The sequence below is a fragment of the Ornithorhynchus anatinus genome, chromosome 13 (genome assembly GCF_004115215.2).
Source record: "Ornithorhynchus anatinus isolate Pmale09 chromosome 13, mOrnAna1.pri.v4, whole genome shotgun sequence".
Taxonomy (NCBI): Eukaryota; Metazoa; Chordata; class Mammalia; order Monotremata; family Ornithorhynchidae; genus Ornithorhynchus; species Ornithorhynchus anatinus.
The window spans coordinates 25858515-25874172 of record NC_041740.1 but is presented as its reverse complement, the minus strand read 5'-3'; the positions used below and the strand labels follow the sequence as shown (position 1 = coordinate 25874172).

The 15658-nt window shown below is 40.9% G+C and overlaps 1 protein-coding gene and 1 non-coding gene across 3 annotated transcripts in view; both read right to left on the bottom strand.

Annotated features, from left to right (window-relative positions):
- PTPN12 (protein tyrosine phosphatase non-receptor type 12) overlaps positions 1 to 15658 on the bottom strand; it is a 108189-nt gene that overhangs the window by 40716 nt on the left and 51815 nt on the right. For both annotated transcript variants that reach the window (XM_029078233.1, XM_029078234.1), the window contains exons 3-6: positions 6867 to 6943; positions 4372 to 4467; positions 2766 to 2804; positions 1964 to 2035 (exon numbers count right to left, since the gene is read on the bottom strand). In XM_029078233.1, the coding sequence (XP_028934066.1) occupies positions 1964 to 2035; positions 2766 to 2804; positions 4372 to 4467; positions 6867 to 6943 (284 nt within the window). The remainder of the gene's footprint in view (positions 1 to 1963; positions 2036 to 2765; positions 2805 to 4371; positions 4468 to 6866; positions 6944 to 15658) is intronic.
- On the bottom strand, positions 3879 to 4013 carry MIR1406 (microRNA mir-1406). The gene is given in 1 exon segment (NR_034874.1): positions 3879 to 4013. It is a non-coding gene; the product is annotated as a microRNA mir-1406 (primary transcript).

Sequence of the window (15658 nt, the reverse complement as noted above, 5' to 3'; positions counted from 1 at the left end):
GCAACATTACAACAAAGTAGATTGCATACACCAAAAATTCCCAATGCATGCACATATATAAGAGCATAAAGATAATTGGTGACTGTATTTTAGATTACAGGTTTTAAGAGGACTAAAAACAAAGTGATGGTTCTCATTAATAGTCTTTGAAAAGATACTATCATGGACTGGCTATATGAGCAGGATCGCACGATTCACTTCCTGAACAAAGTTAGGGATGGGGGTTGAAAGAACAGATGTGAATTTGTGAAACAGTGCTTCACCCACCCTGAAATATCTACCATCAATACCATAGAGAAAATAAGGAATATGTGTTTGTCTTTGTACTGGTTGCTTAGGTTCCACAGACAAATCACATTGGCCCCTTTAAAGTGAGCCATATTCTACTCCTATTTGTCTGATTTTACGGGCTGATTTTGGAACTCTTAGGGTAGTTTAAGGTCCCCATTAAGCAAGAGAGATTTCTGAACTGTAAATAAGTGGTTCTGTTGGGGCTGTCTTCTGGAGCTCTTCCTGGAATGAGTGGCTAAGAGCTCCCAAGGTTCACGCTCAACCACCACTCTGAGAAGGAAGAAATTGTGCAAAGCCCAAATTCTGACTTTTAGACAACAAAATGAGAGAGAGAGAGAGAGAGAGAGAGAGAGAGAGCATTGGAGGGGAAGGAGCTCAGCAGAACTTAACACAAGCCTGTAGCCACCTTAGCTCTCTTTTCACCTGGCAGCCTGGAGAGATGCTCCCTTAGAAGCATTCATTCTTATCACCTCCATGGGTGAGGGTTGAGGGTCCATTGCTCAAAAGATTATGGCTATGGCTTCAGAACAGAGGTGACTGCTGCTTCTGCAACCACCTGGATATATCTGGGGCCAGAACCCTACCAGATGGGAGGTCACTTGGAAAGGGCTGTTACTCTTCAAATCTCCTTTCCACCACTGATGTTTCACGAATGACTGGAATAGTGCTTGATAAATAGTAAGGGTTTAACAAGTACCATTTTTTTTTTTAAAAAAAGAATGATGAGGGCCAGACAAAGGAACTAGAACAGGAGCTAGCTGGAATAAGTGCCTGTAGTTGTTTTTCTGGGAAAAATGGGGAAGACAAGCTGGGAGGTTTGGTTGAAATTCCTCCTCCACACTATTTCCTATTCCATAACTGGGATTCTCCCAACTACTATATAAGATACATTTCTATGAAGGCACTTATTTTTAGATTTAAAATGCTGCATTTTATTCCATGGGAAGTTGAGATGGGCATGGAAAAACCAGCCTCTAAGTCTAGATATGGCAACTCCGAGGAAAGAAAAAACCAAATGTTGACTGGCAAACTACACCATTTTCCTCACTTCTAATCATTTTCACATAGCAGGCCAATAAGGCAATCATGTAAATTCTTATATTTTAACCTGTCCCAAGTGGTAGTACACTACAATACAACAATCTCTAATAGATTTTACTTACTGTTCATCAATAAAAAAGGGGCTTGATGGAAATGCAGTGGGTTTCTGTGTAGAATTTAGTTAAAACTATTATTCATTCAATAGTATTTATTGAGCGCTTACTATGTGCAGAGCACTGTACTAAGCGCTTGGGATGAACAGGTCGGCAACAGATAGAGACAGTCCCTGCCGTGTGACGGGCTTACAATCTAATCGGGGGAGATGGACAGACAAGAACAATGGCAATAAATAGAGTTAAGGGGAAGAACATCTCGTAAAAACAATGGCAACTAAATAGAATCAAGGCGATGTACAATTCATTAACAAAATAAATAGGGTAATGGAAATATATACAGTTGAGCGGACGAGTACGGTGCTGTGGGGAGGGGAAGGGAGAGGTGGAGGAGCAGAGGGAAAGGGGGAAAAGAGGGTTTAGCTGTGGAGAGGTGAAGGGCCAAAGGATACCAACAATTCAAAGCAAACATTTCTGATTTTAAAAAATAATCAGGCAACACAAAGGTTGATACTTACACAAGAAATGTGAAACGGTGCAAATGTTACAGGCTCTTCCCCATATAAAGGCCAATAACGCTCACATTTTTTCTGTGATTCAAAGAAAAGTTATTTGAGGTAATTGGAAAACATTCTTAGTCTTACAGTTTATTATCAACGATATATGTAGTGCTCAGGCTGGAGTGTAAAACTGTGGACAGACAGCTTCCTACTAAGAAGCTAACAAAACAAATCTCCTAGGAGTGTCAGCACCTTCACCTCTTCACTCATGTATGCTGGCACACCACCCCCACAAACACACATACAGTTCTCCAGGCACACACACTCACATGCACTGTGAATCCAACTTTGTGCCAGAAACTTTGCTGTACTGCTCCCTGAATTTAAAGTAAAACAATTGCTATTCTACTCTGCCCCTCCTTTCAGGTAAGCAAGACTTGGGTTAGACAGGGAAGAGTGACTCACAGTAGGTGTAAATATCCAGTCAGGCTGGGCTAGGCTTCCTTCAAATTAAATTCCATTTAATTACATTGCAATTTCAATGGAGGGAGATGCTCCCATCTTTGTAATATGGGACTTGCTTTATTTGGAGGCTTCCTATTCATTTTATGGAACTGAAAGTACATTATGGAACCCAATGAGATTCTGGGACCAAGGGAACACTTTGATGAAGGAAGTATTCTTTGGCCATAAAGAAGTTCATTAGGAAGAATTTGGCTATGCTTCACTTTCAATACCAACTCACTGAAAGTCTAAGTCTTAAATGATAGTACTTATATAATAAGAGAAGCATGTTTAGAAGTGCAATTAATCTACATACCCTTCCCATTTCAAATTCTCTACAAGCCATCACAATGATCTAAAAAAAAAGAAAAAAAGAGAGACATCACTCAAATTTAAAGCACAAAGCTAAAAAAGGAACCATGAACTAAATAAATTTTGTCTTCCTAAACATTTGATTGGACAAAAATGTTGTACAAAAGTGTCAATCTTGAAATTACCAACCAAAAAGTAAAATTTGTGCTTTGGCAATCTCCTCACTGAGAATCAAAAAAAGTGATAATAATGATCCTCAAACTATTTTAAAAATCAGATTCAAATTACTATGTGATATATAAAAGTAAAATTAATAACAAAAGTCCACCTGTCCAGTTAGAAAGAAAATGCAGCATAGCTAAAACAAACAAGAATTGGTTTTGGCAACCTATTTGTTGCATTGTGTTTGCACTGACAATTACTGAGGGAGTTAAATAACGATTTTAAAGATTTTCTTTAGGTTATTTTTTTAAATGGTAACAAAATGTTCTGTTTGTGAATGTTGATATAATTAACCAAGTGGAACTATTCAGTATTTTGAATGATTGCTGTGTAACGCTTTAAAATTTGAAGATACATCACATGATCCAAGATGTAATCACAGTTCACCAAATCTCTATACAACCAGGTCTTACACTAAATGTGGGTATGGATAGTTTGAATTTGCAATATTTGCAATGATAAATAATTTGTGATCACTACAGAGCCTTTGAGAACCAAAATATAAAATCAAATTCTAATTCAATATTCACTTTAACTATGAACTTAAACCTTCTGGCTACTTCTTTAAAGATCAGCCATGGATTTTTTTTAAGGCCTTAACTCCAGCTTCCTCTAGTGTCACTCTCTTCTTGACCTTCCCTATTTCCTTATTTGTCCTCTCTCCCCCATCTTTTTTGTTATCCCTCTGAATCTCCTCTTTCCTTTCCCTTATCCTATATTCATTTTACGCACATGTAATTTCTCTGTGCCTACAAATTATTTTCCTAGCCTTAGTGCCTGTCTGTCTCTTTCCCTCCTCTTTGTCCTCACCATCTCTCTCACTTCCCTTTCATCTCTTTACTTTCCCCGCCCCTTCCTTCCCTTGTCTTCTTACCCCATCTTCCACTCATGATTTCCTGGCTCCATCTCTCCCCTCTGATGTTGCTGTAACAACCAGATTCATTTAGGTGGTGGAGAGAGGAGGAGGTGTAGACTATCGCTTCTCTCTCTGGCACCTAAATCATCCTGGATGTCAAGAGACTAACCAGTGCCAGGCGCTCGCCTCGTATGAGGTCAGATTAGAATCATGGTGGCGGCAGTGAGACCCAGAGGCTCTCTGTCCCTCTGTGTCTTACTTCACCGTCACCTTTGCACTCCTCCGTGGGCACGTGCAGTAAATACAGCCAACTGGGCCAAAATAAATCAGCGGCTAGGAGTGGTGACAGCTATTTAATACACTTAAAACCACATCACAGAAATTCATGATACTCATTCGTTCTGGTCTTATTCTTGATGCCAATCAAATCGCTCTGTTAAATGTCCTCTCTGTTTAATTTTCTCAGCATCCACATTACCATCTCATGGCATACAGTTCTCTTAAAATAATGTAAGAAAAGTAGATTACTTACTACGACATTGTATTCCCATATCATCCTCCAAAAATCTATGACTGTGTTTGCCAATGGTCCTTGGGTTGCGACATAGGCCTTTGGACCATGGACTCCCTAAAATGATGAACCATAAGATATTTATGTCCAGTATAATCAAATCTCCACAAGCACTGACAAAAGATGCAACAGCCAACTTGCAGCACATATTTAGTTTTCAATAATCCTCTACTGCTTATGTCAAAAAATGATTTTTTTCCCACTGTTTCCTTTAAAAAAAAGTTTCGCATTACAAACCCTGGAAAAAGTTAAAGTAGTTTTAGCTTACATTTGAGTTATTTCCACTCTGGCACTTATAAAGTTCCTTTCATTCCCCCGAACTAAGAGCACTTGGGAAACACAAACATGAAGTTTCCTAATACTCTGTGGAGGCAGTTCAGAGTCAAGAGGTTTCTATTAAGTATCCACAAATGACACAAGGTGTTTTTTGGAACAATTCTCTATAAGCTAAAGTTATTCTCTGATAAGTCATGCTCAGTTCGGCTGGACCAGGTGCTTTTACTATGAGTTCTGGCTAGAGCATTTTTGAGGAATCGGAGAATGTTGCTCCCAAACATGAGCCCGTTTGGTCACAGCGCACCATGGGGTTGAAAGAAATTATCTGTACACGAGCATCTGGTGTTGGAATGGGTATTACAGCATGAGTCTTTTTTAAAGGAGGGTTTCTGTAAGAACGTTACCCCTGCGCTATAACAATACTGGGTGAGGGAACTTGGGTGGGAGCAATAACACTTTCTGACACTAGGGGACAGTTTAGCCCACTGCTGCAATGTAGTAATAACTTTGGTATTTGCTAAGTACTTACTATGTGCCAAGCACTTTAGTAAAGGCTGGGGTAGATGGAGTATATCCATATTGGGTAAAGTCCCTGTCCCTAATGGAGCTCCCAGGCTAAGTTGGAAGGAGACCAGGCACTGGATCTCTATTTTACATATGAAGAAATGGAGGCATAGAGAAGTTAAAGGAGTTAACTTCTGCCCAAAGTCAGAGAGCAGGCAAATGGCGGAGCCGGGATAAGCACCTAGGTTCTCTGACTTCCAGGCTCTTGCTCTATCCACTAGACCACCCTGCTTCCCTTATATAGAGTGTGTTCAATGCAGGAAGCAATGCAGTCCCTATGAAGAAACAATTAATGCTCATACCAAAGGGTCTAACTCACTTCCAAGGCGTTGCTTCTGAGAGAACTTACTTTTAGGTGGAAAAGTGAGACCTGATCACAAAATGTCTGTGCCTTAATTAGGGATAGGCACTAGGAACCATAATTGCTCAGCTGATGCTTTTTTAACCAGAAAACACCATCCTTTCGAGGACTCCACGATTAAAAATCCAGAAGGCACACCACATTTTCCTCATTTAAAAAAAATGATCTTTTCAACTAAAATGAAAATGTTAATCCATATTTGAAAGACAAACAATCACTAAAAAACTTCACCGATAACTTCATCTGGTGAGATAACCCAGCTTTGGCAATACTGAAGACACTACAAGACAGCCTCCATCAATCATTAAAACAAACTTCGTCAGTTTAATTCAAAACATTCTTTATTTTTATTTATTTTTTTAAAAAAGGGCAATTAAAAAAAAAAGTAAGTGAAAAAGTAGGCTTGGCCAACTTTCCAGTATAAAATATTAATTATTGCAAAAAACTACAGGAGAAAGTTCACTGAAGTACTAAGGTAGACCTTTAAAATTGGCTTTAAATTGGCAGTATCTGATTTCCCATGAGATAAGAGCCAGGTTGCCAACCTCCCCCATTGTACCCTGGCATGCAGAGCACATACTGGGTGGCAGTTTCTGAACCTGCTCTTCTTACCACTTCTGGAAACTCGGAAAGAAGCAGTAGAGCCAATTAGAAAATCTCTCTCCACTGCTGCTATCATCAGAGATCGCACCCTCCCCAGGAAGCCAGGAGGGAGTCCAGAATTAGCAGGAGTAAGATGTGAATGCAAACCAGCCCTTGGGTCCTCTACACTATAAGCTCGTTGTGGGCAGGAAATGTGCCTCTTTACTGTTTTATTGTACTCTCCCAAATGCTGAGTACAGTGCTCTGCACACAGTAAGCACTCAATACATATGATATAATAATGATTTACATTTATTAAATACTGACTGGAAAACTAGATCTCGGAGTAGATATTAAATTTCCAAAGAAATTTCCCTTTCTGTAAATATATTTTAAAATTATGTAATTCTCTGGTGTATATACCTATATAAATGAAAGGATGCTCCTGAAATTGTGCTAATTCTAATGACAACAAAGTATGCTTTTAAAACATCTAAAGGATATGCACTGTTCAAGACATTATTTTACCTTTCAAATGAAAAGATTTATAGCAAGGCAGAATATAAATACAGCTGAGAGAGGGGAAGTTTGTTAAATTTTGTTACTTAAAATTGTACGATTCAAACTCTGAGGAAAACAGAAAATCCAAGAATAATTAAACATTAACACATACCTTAATAAAGTTTGCGTTGATGTAGTCTGATTCTTGAGAGGGAGTTTTTAAAGTCAGTTTAACTCGACTGTGGTCAACTACAGGGGATAAAAAAAAGGGCACTGAGTGTTGTACAGATATTTCATATTCAAAGAAAACAGATTGAACAGACACTGTTAGAGACAAAGGAATGCCATCAAATAGAGTCCAAACACTCACATGGATATTTGGAATATCACTACTGAAAGAGAACTTAGGGGGTGCAGCTCTGGCCTAGGAGTTCCCGGCAGTGCCGGCACATTTTTCGGATCCTGGAAACTCCCCCTGCTCACAGGGAAAATGACACATAGGGGCCTGCAGAAAAAGGATTCTGCTTGATGGATCTCAAAACAGAGAGGCTGGAGCCATTGTTTTTCTGCTCCCAGAATATCCTCTATCACTGGATGACCCTTCACTACATCTAATCATCCCAGATACAGTCACTGGAAGCTCCGCCTAGTGGAAAGAGCATGAGCCTGGGAGTCAGAAAAGCATGGGTCACTGCTCTGAGCAATGGAAGGCCACTACTCCTGGCTACAATTGATTTAGGGTTGTTCCTCAGTTCCTACGGAGTGGTGACTGACGGACACAGGGGAAAGATGGAAAGTAGCATGAACATGGGGCAGATGTTGGGGCCAAAGGCTGCCTGTACGTGGGGAGGCCACAGAGGATTCCAGAACCATCATGAGCAACAATTTAGAGGCCCTGAAAGAGGCACAGCTTCATGGGCTGAAGCTGGGGTCTGGGGATATTCTTCCCCCCTCCCAGCCCGACAGCACTTTATATACATATCTGTAATTCATTTTTTTTTGTATTGACGTCTGTCATCCCCCCTCTATACTGTAAACTCGTTGTGGGCAGGTAATGTCTCCTTACTGTTGTACTGTACTTTCCCAAGCGCTTAGATCAGTGCTCTGCACACAGTAAGCACTCAAATGCGATTGAATGAATGAATGAAATCTGCCAGAGGTGAAGCTGCAACAAGTTGTCAGGGCTGCAGAAGGAAAAAACGGGGCAAAGCAGGGCCTAGGACTAGGGTAAGCTTCTTTAATCAAATAATCAAAGATATTTATTAAGCGCTTACTGCTTGCAGGGAACTACCTTGGAGAATATAACAGAATTAGTACAAAATCCCTTACGATCTAGTTGGGATTCACAAGGTTCTTTAATTGACTACTTCTGCCTTCTGGTTGAAACTGAAAATTGTACAAAAAGTGTGCAGTGCAAATGAGAGAAGCATTTTGAATAAGATTTCCTAGGAATATGATAAGAAAACTACAAAAACATAAAAGAAGCTTAAGCAAGGCAGCAGCTCTTTTGAGCTAGCCAGTTATGGATTTAACTATCACTCTATCCACCTTCAAAACCTTCTGAAATGACAATCTCCTCCAAGAGGCCTGCTCCGACTAAGCCCTCATTTCCTCTTCTCCCACTCCCTTCTGCATCACTGTTGCACTTGGATTTGCACCCCTTATTTATCCCTCCCCCAGGCCCATGGCACTCATATACATGTCTGTAGTTCATTTATTTATATCAATGTCTGTCTCTCCCTCTTGACTGTAAGCTCATAGTGGGCAGGAACGTTCCTACCAAATCTGTTGCACTATACTCTCCCAAACACGTAGAACAGTACGCTGCACACAGTAACCGCTCAATAAATATGACTGACTTACGGCTTTACTTTAGACTGTCAAACTGGAGCAGGAATTTGGGATCTCACTTAGCCATCCTGCGGCTGAAGAACTACGGCCAGGATCTGTGAAGGGGTCACCTGGTCCGATTCATTTCTATTTTATAAATATGTCAACACTATAAGCATCTGTTTAGCTTGTTGCACCTGCATTTAAAAGCCTAGCCCTCATGACTCTAGGTTTATTAATTCCATTCTTCCTTCTCAATGACACAAATGGACCAAAAAAAGCCCCGCAGCAAAACTCAGGAGCCTGTTGAGTTAAGGAAGCAACAGAAATGATTGCAGCCAAGAACCACCTCCACCACCATCTCCTGGTTTCCATCCACTTCATTTATAAAAATGAATGAATTGCAACTTTTAACAGAAGATTATAAAAGAGTACAAACTATGTTTTAAAGCAATGAAGAGGCAAAAAGTGTTCTAAAATAAGCAGTATTTTTTAGATTATAAAAATAAAATTTCAAATTGTATCTATTTAAAATGGCCACTCAGGTCCCTGAAGTTTAAAGATCAATGCCTTTTCTGCCTCATTCTGCCCACTTAGTCCTGGTGCACTATATAACCTGCTCTTAAACACTTTTTACTACTGTTCTTTTTTTATGGAGGGGAGAAAGAAGAAAGGAAAATTTCTGTGGTACTTCCTCTCTACTCGTCCCAAAAGGCCCTACAAATTCCATCAGGAGAAAAATATAGGCTTAAGCTCTTTCCAGTCAAAGAACCGAAGGCTTTCTCTTGTTTGGCAAGCTATTGTCGGACAGAGTGATACTAAGAATCGCCATTTATTCCTAAAATGAGTGTGTCCTCTTTACTGTTCCACTGGAATGCAATCAAAACTGATGGACTATTTAAACAACTGCTTAGTTCTCTCTACTACTTTCTCTGCACAGTTATTACCCTATGAAGGAACCGCCTCTACGGTCCTCTAGGCTGTATGCTCATTGTGGGCAAGGAACATGTCTGGTATACTGTTTTCTCCCAAGAGCTCAGTATGGTGCTCTGCACATAGTAAGCGTTCATAAATAACAACTGGCCTCTCCTTCCCGGAAATTCAAACAGAAGCAGAATGAAATTCGTAATTGCATTCTGATTTTACCTGTCCAAATTCCAGTTGGAAAGTCCTGCTAGACCAGAGAAGGAAATTTAGAATATTTTCCTATAAAAATAATTACAGACTTTCTAAAATGTTTGCTAAGAAAAAGGGAAGGAGTAGACAGAATACACAATTGACACTTCTGATAAATGACTCATAATTTTGTATTTCCATACTTGGATCCATTTATGTCAATCTCTACAAAGACATTTTAATGTCATTTTACTTTCTCACTTGCTAAAATGGAGAGACTGAAGGGAAAAATGTACTACTAAAAGTGGCAGTTTCTCCTTGAAAAGTCAGTTTTCATCCACAATGTGACAGGTTCAATTAAATGATTTTCTGGGTTTATTTTAATATTCTATTTTTCTATCATGCAGTACAACCCCTTTCCTTATTAATGAAATAATTTCAAGGTAAAACACAAATGATGGGGCAACATATACAGCCTCTCAAATTTGAATTGCATGGGATTTTGTTTCTAAATGCCAAAATTATACAATTTTCACCTTTCAAGTTAAAATTACAAGGCTAGAAATTTGGGGGGCTGGTATTTCTTTAAATACAATCCAATCATTTGGATGAAAATAGACCCAAAGAAACGCACACAACCCTGAAAACCTTCCCTCAGACGATACTGGTTTGAGGTAAGAGAGACGAGGTTTTGGTAAGAGAGAAAATACAACCCATACTCAAAACAATTTAAAAATAGAATAAATCACCTTTTGTGTGCCTACAGTCACTGGAGCTGTAAGCTCGTTGAGGGAATGAAGGTGCCTACCAACGGGATTGTACTGTACTCTCCCAAGCACTTAGAACAGTGCTCCACACACCAAAAGCGCTCAATAAATATCACTGATTTTAGAAAAAGCGGATGAACATCTGTTTTTTTAAGAAAGCCATCTGCATCTCTACTGTTCTTTCCCTGGTTATGTTTGTTGCTATTATCTGAAATACAAGTGCACACTTACTTTATATCCTAGCCCCTCGAAGAGTATCTGCTCCTGTTGCTTCTAATTTCAAACTCTGTTTCAAAACCCTGCAAAAATTCCCTCGGGTTCATAAAACTTTCACTGGTCCCGATATCCTCGTGGCCTCATCCTGTACTCCACACCACTAAACCAAGACCAGTCTTATTTTTGACCACTCCATCTAAACTCCCCAGTTTCTATCAGAACATAATCTGAAGGGAAGTGTGTGTGTGGTGGTGTTGGGGGGGGGGGGGGGGGGGGGGGGGGGAGACTGCCCAGAGAACAGACAGGACAGAGTAGACAGACAGACAGAGTACAGGACAGAACTGAAATACTACAGATCAGCATTTCCCAAAACCTGCTATGAAGGTTTTACTTGAGGCCACAGAGGTCACCACTGCTGTTGCTGCCACTGGGATGCAGGCTTGCTTTATGGCTAATGACCGAGCATACACTCCCTATGCCCTAAAGCATACCAGCCCTGACTTATAATGCACACAGTAAATTCGGCTAGATAGGACTTGCTTCAGTGATAAAATTGGGAAGCAGCATGGCCTAGTGAAAAGAGCACAGGCTTGAGAGGTGGAGAACCCGGGTTCTAATGCTGCTCGGTCACGTCTGCTGTGTGACCTTAGGCAAGTCACTTCACTTCTGTAAAATAGGAATTAGGAGTAACTGACTGACAGATTAAATTCTACTCCCTCTTAGACAGGGACACTACTTAACCCGATTAAATTATATCTACCCCAGAACAATGTTTGGCACATAGTAAACGTTTAACTAGTACCATTATTATATATAGCATATATAAATTGTATATTATACATTATTTATATTTATGTCTGTCTCCCACAATAGACTGTGAGCAGGTAATATGTCCTCCAACTGTTTTATTGTACTCTCCCAAGTGCTTAGTACAGTGCTCAGCACATAGTAAAAGCTCAATAAATACCACTGATAATGAGGAGGAGGAAGAAGGGAAAGGGGACAAAGAGTGAAGTGCCAGAGTGGGGGGCGGAAAGACGAGGGGACAACAGGACAAGGAGTGCCTTCCCTGGCATTTTTTCTCCCCTTTCCTCCTCCTTTCCCTTTAACTCCAGAAGCATTAGTTGCCAGGAGGGAAACCAGTTTGGAAAGATGTATTACCACTTGAGGAGGCTGAGGCAGTCATCAAAATGGTCCTTGTCACCTTTCTTTCAGAGTCTTCGACCTTTTCTATACTGCCCCAACCTTGGAGGCCTTGCCCTCATCTCAACTAAATCTGTTCATTTTTGTTTTCTTTCCTGTCTAGTCCCGGAAACAATGAGCTCATTTTATCCGCCCCAAGTTGGGGGGGGGGGGGGGGGGGGGCCCGCAATAGAGGGGGTTTGGGTGACCCCACTGGAAACCAAAGGGGGAGAAGAGGGTGGAGGAGGGGGAAGCCATGACACTACAATCCTCCACCCTCTCAAAGCTGCTATTCAAGTTTGCCCCCACACTGCCTCCATCCAGTATTTACAGAAACTTTAATAAAGGCCAGTTAAACATGAACATACCTGTCAAGCACCCAAAATTCAAGAGAATAACACTGCTCCTCTTTTATTAGCCTGGTGGCATGCAATGTTAGAGAGAGAATGCCACCATAGGATTGTGAGCAAGCAGAAGCGGATGTAGTTCCAAGCAACAAACCTATTTCCAGATTTACTGTCTAATGCCTTTAGTAATAAAAAGGGAAAAGAATGCTCCAAAATAGGACCCACAAGTAGAGTTGCCATTAAACTCTACGTCTGCTTTTAATGAGACATCAGGAGACACAAAGAGAAGTACTGTGTCTGTTATAAAAGTCTAAAGTAAACAGTCTGGTTACATCAATAAAAAATGATCTTTCCAAAAGTGTTGATACTGGGCTATGTGAAAGACATGGAAGTTGATTCCAAACTTGCAGATGACTGGGAGTATAGATTTGCACTCATATCCGTAAATCCTTACTAGGCTCAAAAACCTTTTCAGAGTTTTACAATTAGAAATTGAGGGAGGCTCATCAACAGGCTTTGGCCCACAGGGAAGGAGGAACTGTCATGTTGCTCCAACTTCTTTTATGCCTTTGGCTGCCTTTTCTTTTTTACTCTGCCTGGTTATACTCTGTATCATGCAGGCACAGTGCACTAGGACTCAGGGTTGGATTTATCTCTTGCTTCATTATTTTTTTTTAAATGGCATTTGTAATGCTCTTACTATCTGTCAAACACTGTTCTAAGCACTGGGGTATATAAGACACAAGTTATTTGGCTCAGACACAGTCACTGTCCCAAGTGGGGCTCACAGTCAAAGTAGGAGGAATAACAGGTATTGAATCCCCACTTCACAGATGAGGAAAAGACACAGACAAGTTAAATGACTTGCCCAACATCACCCAGAAGGCAATGGGGAGAGGTGAGATTAGAACTCAGGTCCTCTGACTCCCACATCTATTAAGGCCATGCTACCTCTCATTTTTTGCATATTGCCTGTTGTGAAGTGAAACAATTCAGTCTATATAAAATAAAAATGCTCTATAACGCTACTGTCAGAGTGGAATTTGATAAAACAAGCCAGCTATCTTCTGCTGTGGCATCCTACTCTCTGCCTCCTCCCCATTTTTGGCTAACATTCTACTGGATAAACTATAATTAACAGAAAAAAAATTACTTATTATGGTATTTCACCAATAGGCTAAAAACATAATGTCACAACTTCTCTGAGCCTTAGTTACCTCATCTGCAAAATGGGAATTAAGCCTGTGAGCCCCATGTGGGATGTGGACTGTGTCCAACCTTTTTATCTTGTATCTACCCCAGATTTTAGTACAGTGCCTGGAACACAGTAAGCACTTAAATACCATTAAAAACAAAGTGGTTAAGTCGGGATTAGGACCCAGGTCCACTTCTCTTCCAAACACTATAATGAATGAAAGGAACACTGAATTTAACCACAATTGTCACCTACTGGTTTCCATTTAAACCAAGCCTATTAGAAGACAATAGAATTCACATCCTCCCTGGACAATTCTGATGCTAACCCATTTGGCTGGAGCTGTGTATTTTCATTAGTGCTAATGCATGGCTCAAAACGCTCATGGATATTTAGATAAACCAGTAAAATACACCATCACTAGAGGCGTTAGAGTCTTGACAGAATATCCTGGGGGGGGCCCAACAAGCAGAATATTGGTCTTGAGCAGCAGGCAAAGTCAGGGTGAGGTAGGTAAAGGTGAGGGAGGGGACTGGGAGGAGCTGAGGGAAAGTAGGGAAAGAAGGGAGCACGAAGAAAGAGAATGGACAGTCGGTCAGTCAATCGTATTTACCGAGCACTTACTGTGTGCAGAGCACTTTATTAAGCACTTGGGAGAGAGTGCAATACTGCAATAAACAGACACATTCCCTCTGTGCATTCTGCCACCAGAGCAGTGTTGCTGTGGGGGTTCCATAGCCACAGCGCATCAATGGAGCAGAAGACAGGTCAAGGAGGACAGCTGTCTAGAGCAATGGTGAAAATTCTGGAAAGGTTTTGGTTCTCTGGACTAATAGCGATGGAGGCAGTGGCTGGAGTGGTGAGGATCTTGAAGACCACTACGCCCCAAGAGAAGGTACTGGTTCTCGGAATGTTGCCGTTCTTGCTGAATTTACCCATTATCCTTCCTTATGGGTCCGTTCTCCCAGCCTCTAAATTAGGAGCCCTCTGTGGGCCCAGGATCATGTCAGAATCCATCTTCTTTTCCCAGCACTTAGTACAATATACACTGTGCATTACAAGTGCTTAATAAATTTCAATCCAGAGCAGAGTATGGCTCATCACATGGAAAAGCAAATAATAATAATAATGATAGTATTTTTAAGAGCTTACTATGTGCCAAGCACCGTTCTAAGCCCCGGGGTACACACAAGGTAATCGGGTTGTCCCACGTGGGGCTCACAGCCTTAATCTCCATTTTACAGCTGAGGTAACTGAGGCACAGAGAAGTCAAGTGACTTGTCCAAAGTCACACAGTTGATAAGTGGCGGGCTGGGATTAGAACCCATGAGCTCTGACTCCCAAGCTCAGGCTCTTTCCACTAAGCCACGCTGCTTCTCATAAAGAAGCAGAGAAGGTGGGCATCGATCCTGCTACCTCTCGCATGCTAAGCAAGAGCTCTACCATTTGAGCTAATTCCCCGACAGTACTCCCAACCCCAAAGCCCAGAGCTGGTCCAGACTGGAGGTCCTACAGAGAACTGGGGGGGGGGGGGGGGGCCCAGGAGGAGGTGACTGGGGAAGCAGAAGCACCACTGCTTCTGCCACCCTGACTCAGATCTGGGTGGGAGAGTAATGGTGTCATTCAGCTCAAAATAAGTGCATAGAAAGTGCCTAATAAATCCCACTAACTAAAGCATTGGAAAGAAAGGAACTTATACAAGCCACTTGACTCGATGGGATCCACAATGACACAAAAAGTAGCGTTCTCCAGGAGGTTTTTGGAGATGGGAACCCAGGAATAGTTTATTCCATTGCACCAGGATTGATCCAGCCTTGTCTCTACCCTAACTGTGCCTGCTGCCTAAAGCAGCACTTAGTACAGTGCTCTGCAAACGGTAGTAAGTGCTCAATTAATATCATTGATTGACTGACTGGTTAGATTGTTGGTCCCCAGGTGACGATTAGCTGTTAACCCAACCTTCCCCAACAGGCAATTTTGAAAATTAAATGGTTTATTTTAATGAAGTGTACTTCTTACTTCAATCATTTTAATTACATATATCATCCTCCTTTGGGGCGGGGGGGAATCTTTCAAGGCACTCCCCTTGGTATATTAATTATTTTAAAATATGATTCAGTATTAGAATAAATTATATTTGCTAAAAGGTGATTAGAAGAAATGCAAGTAAATCTCCAAATTTATTCTTATAAAATATTTCAGTTTGTGGAACTGTGTCTTTGATAGTGTACGTCTAAGAAGTGAAGCTAATTGCAATCCAATTTAGCTATCTCACAGCAAGTGAACAGTAAAAAGGGTAAGCAACAAAGGG